This window comes from Anopheles stephensi, chromosome 2 (assembly GCF_013141755.1).
Source record: "Anopheles stephensi strain Indian chromosome 2, UCI_ANSTEP_V1.0, whole genome shotgun sequence".
NCBI lineage: Eukaryota > Metazoa > Arthropoda > Insecta > Diptera > Culicidae > Anopheles > Anopheles stephensi.
The window spans coordinates 14,831,839-14,837,677 of record NC_050202.1 but is presented as its reverse complement, the minus strand read 5'-3'; the positions used below and the strand labels follow the sequence as shown (position 1 = coordinate 14,837,677).

The 5,839-nt window shown below is 43.4% G+C and overlaps 1 protein-coding gene across 1 annotated transcript; it reads left to right on the top strand.

The window, feature by feature from the left end:
- The first annotated feature begins 3,145 nt into the window (after nucleotides 1-3,145).
- On the top strand, nucleotides 3,146-5,148 carry LOC118504188 (acetyl-CoA acetyltransferase, mitochondrial). The gene is made up of 2 exons (XM_036038363.1): nucleotides 3,146-3,493; nucleotides 3,678-5,148. Exons 1-2 carry the CDS (start codon nucleotides 3,473-3,475, stop codon nucleotides 4,902-4,904), a joined length of 1,248 nt encoding a protein of 415 aa, XP_035894256.1. The 5' UTR covers nucleotides 3,146-3,472; the 3' UTR covers nucleotides 4,905-5,148.
- Nucleotides 5,149-5,839: the final 691 nt, after the last annotated feature.

Genomic DNA, 5,839 nt, shown 5'->3' with positions numbered 1-5,839 from the left:
AAAAATAAGAGACAATACAGAAAAATCTCAAATACATATAAAAGAAGGATATCAATGTTTCTGCTGTAATGAGGACACTTAAGTCTACTTCTAGCCCTGAAAATCATATATAGAATACAAAAAAAAGTTCCCCAGTATCTCGTCTGGTAATGTGGTACATAGAGAAGCATAGCAAACATACGGAACATTTAGCGGGATAATAACTACAGCAAACATTATTCTCATTCTTACCATAGGTGTACTAAAAATTTAATTAAAATCGGTAGAACTATTATCGTAAAAATTTTGAAGTAGAAACTTAAAACAGACACTTAATCGACAGTATAAATTTTAAATTACTGACTGAATTCCTTAATACTTGCTGAAAACATAGTCTTTAATGAACAACCTCGATTCCCATCACAAAATGCCACCAACCTATAGGAGCCAAGCATAGAGTCGGATTTAGAATAACACAACTAAGAGTAAATGATTGGGAAACTAGGATTTGTTAATGAATATCTTTCACATTACCCGGAAGCGCCTTTTGCCGGAAGAAGAAAAGGTTGGATTAGCCATTAACATTTTGTAGAAAATACTTTCAGAAAATTCCCAGTAAACACGTGGCTGAATGATACGTGACGAATAAACACGACTGAGAAGGCTTTGGATAAAAATCTTTCATGACATTTCATATGTTAGAAACATCAGACCATTCGCATTCCACTTTTTGGAGCGTACATATGTGTTGATTTGGTTTCACAAAAATTGGAACAAAAATTACTTGGAATAGTTTTTCTTTTGCTTTAAACATTTATGAAACGTAATGTTTCATAAAATGTAAATGATTTAGCTATTCAGGCCGATGTTTCATGCTTTAATAAAAATTTATAACTTGGTATTTGGTCGGACACAACTGGCGTCACTTTCGGCTGTACATCCCATTGGTGGGATGGGATGATGGTGAGAGCGTTGATGTAACTTAGGAACAGCATGAGCCCTGTATTGTGATTCGGTATCTAAATCAGGATTAATTAATAAATAAATAAATTGTATCTGTAAAATGAAAATTAAACAAACATCGGGTTAATTATGTCATTAACCTCTGCTACATTTTGAAACCATGAGTTGCCAATGAAGTATTGCTAATTTTATTTTTACTAGATAAGATTAACGTTTGTAGCAATACGGCCAGGCCGTTCTACATGAATATAAAAACAAGTTTTGTTACTTAAATATCTTACAATTTATTTTACATACTGGGTAATATTTTGGACTCTATGATCAACAGTTGGCATATGAATGTAGAACATCAACGCATCGGAATAATTTTAATGTATTGAGCACTCGAGTAGTTTTTTGTGCAATAAACCACAAAAAAAGCATTGAATGATTTAACATAGTGCCGGAATTTAATAGAAGCCGGCACGTGTAGCAAGATCCTTAAACGAGCAGATTGGGAATAAATGCTAGTGAGGTTCGAAAAATAAAAAAATACAGCAGGGATCATGTATGCGCTTCTATTTAATGTTATACGTCTGCATTCAATGAAAGTTCCATTGTTTGCTTCTTTTTTAAACAAGCAACCATTACATTAAACCGTGGTAAATAGATAAACTTTCAATTTAAACCGAGAACGAGAAAAACCAAAGTTCAATCCAATAGACCAATCCAAAGTTTCATTTCAGTTTGCTAACACTTATGTGTTCGAATAAAACCTTATTTTATCATTTCATTTCATTATAGAGTCTCATCAGTTTTCATGACTACACTGCATTGGTGGATATTGAAAAAAATCTGATAAATGTATGAAGTGGCATCGTTTGTCTTTATTCCAAGAGGTGGTGCCTAGGTGCAGAATTTGGTAGCTCGATCAGGAAGGTGAGCATGAAAAAAATATTTTTCAGAATTCAGAAACGACTTGTATATTCAATTTTTGATAAAAAAATTTCTTCGAATGGATGGAAAGAAATGATTAGGAGTCTGATGGATAAAGACAGGCTGTCCGTCTTATTCAACTATGAGCTACAAGCACAAGTTCAGCAAGCACAAGGTCCACTGTTAGGCGCTAGTTGTTGAGCCAGTAAGCTAGCCAGTCCGTTTAATTAACGTACGAACTGCTAAACGGTTCGAAATTCCAGTAGAATCAGAGACGAAGGCGCGAACCTTTTACCTTAACGCAGCCGGTACCTACCGCCATGTTTTAGACTGCGATCCTGTAATGTTAAAATAGAATGACCTGCCCAGCTTGCAAGGAAATCGATCAGCATGGTAGACGGCTTGTAAAGCAGGACAGATACATGAATATCGTACGTAATTTTCTGTATGATAGCCTTCCGCCGATCCTTTCCGGTGATTGCATAACGTTACATCCGTTAAAAAGTTAAAGAATACAACACACCCGGATCCACTAGAGCCTAGTTACCAAAACGGTTTCGGATGTCTCACATTAAAAGATTTTTAATACACGACCGCGTTAGATGTACGATCACATCTTTTATTACTGATTAATCTTACATATAATTTATCACGGGTTTTATACACACATATTTTGTCTGCATGCAAGTGCACAATCATACAATGGTATGATATGGTGCACATGCCGACAGCACAGCGATTCCTTTTAATATAGAACAGGGGCTCTTCTCCGGTTAAGCCAAAGGTAAGAAACATCTAGGAACTAACCTATACTGCTCCATAATCCGGGGACAAACATCCAACGGGATGCTGCTGCTTCCGGCGATGGAAAGAATTCGGTTGCACATTGTACCACCAGTACACCAGTATGAAACGCATACTGATAGAATTGCCGGCTGTTAAGGCGCATCGTCATAGATGCTAGCGCTGGTTACGGTGCGGCCACTGTTGCTTTAAACAGCCACCTCTGCATCCTCCGGTAACAAACATCCGACCGGCAGTTGAACCGGTCCGCAGCTAAGCAGCAAAGTGTCCACGCGCAGCCTAAACACGTTTTCACTAAATGTATGCGATGTATCATTAACGTATCGTAGAATATAACTGAAATAATTCCAAACAGCAACCAATAAAGGCGCATCATTAGTCACAAATCTTAAAAAAAGTCGAGGAAAATAAACGATCACTTCCCTGCACAATAACAATCCAAATGCAAAATGTAAACAAACATCCCCCCTCCGATTGACAAAACACGATTCGCGTGTGCAATAGACCTGACCATTTTCGAACTGTCAAATCTTTGTTTGGGACTCTATTTTACCTTTTTACCGAATAAACTACCTAATCGTACGTTTGCATGTCGTGCAATAAATGTAAGAAAAAACAAAAAGCCAGATTTGAAGGAGATGGGTTTGCCAACCCTGGCCACAACACAGCTGCCACATTGTAAAGTGCCGTGCCGCATAGCGTTTCAAGTGCAGTCGCCTTGGTAACACACACTATCTCGAAGCGACGAATTAACCTAATCAATCCCGGTCGCAGCGTTCCCGTGAGTGTGTCGTACGATTTTCGTGCAAAAATGGTCCTCAAGCTTGCCCATGTAAGTTTTCTGGCTTCCGATATCCGGTTCCCTATTAGAGTTTCCCATTTGTTTTCGTTGCTATGCGCAACTAGTATTACGTGTAGCACGGAGAAGGACTGTGCTAAAGTTGGAGCCCGAATTTATGTAATCACCCTCAAAACCCCGTAAACCCCACCGGGTGTTGTTATCATGCTCGTTCTAGTTTGCTAGCCGTGCTATCATCGGTGGACGTGCCCACTACTCGACCTCCGGCAAGAGGCATGATGTGGTGATCGTTGCCGCCACCCGTACCCCGATCGGAAGCTTCCAGAGCAGCCTGTCATCGCTGTCGGCCACCCAGCTCGGTGCCGTTGCCGTTGAGGCGGCCGTGAAGCAGGCGGGCATCGGTAAGGAGGATGTGCAGGAGGTGTACATCGGCAACGTGTGTGCGGCCGGGCTCGGACAGGCACCGGCACGCCAGGCCGTCATCTTTGCCGGGCTGCCCAAGTCGACCATCTGCACCACCGTAAACAAGGTGTGTTCGTCGGGCATGAAGAGCGTAATGCTTGGGGCACAAACGCTCATGCTCGGCCAGCAGGAGGTGATCGTGGCCGGCGGTATGGAATCGATGTCGAACGTGCCGTACTACCTGAAGCGAGGCAGCACACCGTACGGTGGCGTTAACCTGATCGACGGGATCGTGTTCGATGGGTTGACGGATGTGTACAACAAGTTCCATATGGGCAACTGTGCGGAGAACACGGCCAAACAGATGGGCATTACGCGCAAGGACCAGGACGAGTTTGCCATCAACAGCTACAAGCGCAGTGCGGCCGCCTGGAGCGCGAAGGCATTTGAGGCGGAAATCACACCCGTGCGTATTGCGGGCAAGCGTGGCAAACCGGACATCGTTGTGGCGGAAGACGAAGAGTACAAGCGGGTGAACTTCGACAAGTTCGGACAGCTGGCGACCGTGTTCCAGCGGGAGAACGGTACCGTTACGGCAGGAAATGCTTCCACGCTGAACGATGGTGCGTCGGCCGTGGTGCTGATGACGGCCGAGGCGGCGGAACGCTTCAAGTGCAAACCGCTGGCCCGTGTGGTCGGGTTTGCCGACGCCGAAACCGATCCGATCGATTTCCCGATCGCTCCCGCACTTGCTGTGCCGAAGCTGCTGCAACAGACGGGCGTACGCAAGGAGGATGTGGCCATGTGGGAAATTAATGAAGCGTTTTCGCTGGTGGTCGTTGCCAATCAGCGCAAGCTGGATGTCGACCCGGCGAAGGTGAATGTGCACGGTGGTGCGGTTTCGTTGGGCCATCCGATCGGTATGTCCGGCGCACGGTTGGTGACCCATCTGACGCACGCCCTGAAACCGGGACAGGTTGGTTGTGCCTCGATCTGCAACGGTGGTGGTGGTGCATCCTCGATCCTGATCGAAAAGCTGTAAGCATCGGTTTTATATTGTGTTTTCCCGGGCGTCCTGTGCCATTCCTGTTGGGAAGTGGGTGTTAGCTGTTTTGTGAACGGGTTCTACCTCGAGTGTTACAGCTCTGATTGGTCGGAAACAAAAGTGCATTTATTAGTATAGATTCAAACTTCCTCCCCGCGTACAGATGGCCAATCAAATGAAGCGTATATTTTTGCTATGCTACAAGCGGTTTTAAAATTCAATAAAATTGAAATCCACATTGCTTTTCCGTTATGTTTCATTTCCCAGTGCGAATCCGGTCGCTGCCGGCGCGAATGACGGGAAGCCGCTGCTAACGCTGTACACCCACGATCATTGTACGCTCTGCGATGAGCTAGTTGAGCAGCTCGAGGCGCAATTTTCCGGCCGGTACATCCTGCAGAAAGTCGACATAACGCGCAAAGAAAACATCCGGTTTCTACGGCTGTACCGGTACGACATCCCGGTGCTGTTTCTGAACGGTCAGTACCTGTGTATGCATCGTTTAAATGCAGATTTGCTGCACAGGCGCTTGGTGGAACTGGAAACGTCCTGTGGGAACTAGAATTAGGATATATTTAAGGTTCATAAATAGCAAAGTTTTGGTCAACAGCGACGTAAGGAGTCTGTGTGTTAATTTCTATGTGAATAACCACAAGGGTTAATTGCATGTCGAAATGCTTTTTGTGGTTATTTTGTTCTTAAAAAGAGATCTAAACTGATTAATGATTGTACAAAACACTGAAAAGAGCTTTTTATTAAGCCAATAAGTGCCTATAAAATCGTTAAAACCGATTATCGACAAAGGTAACAATTATTGCAGGACTAGGAATGTGCATGTCTGCGACAACACATGCTGCACCAGTACTGGAAACTTCTCAACTAGAAGTAGTAAACGGTTGGCGTCAAATCTGTTTTGATTTTTCATACGTCAA

Bases quoted from the DNA above. Each gene is read 5' to 3' on its own strand.
- LOC118504188 (XM_036038363.1), top strand. From the start codon at position 3,473: ATGGTCCTCAAGCTTGCCCAT. The intron at 3,494-3,677 runs GTAAGTTTTCTG...TGCTCGTTCTAG, and splicing joins TGGTCCTCAAGCTTGCCCAT to TTTGCTAGCCGTGCTATCAT.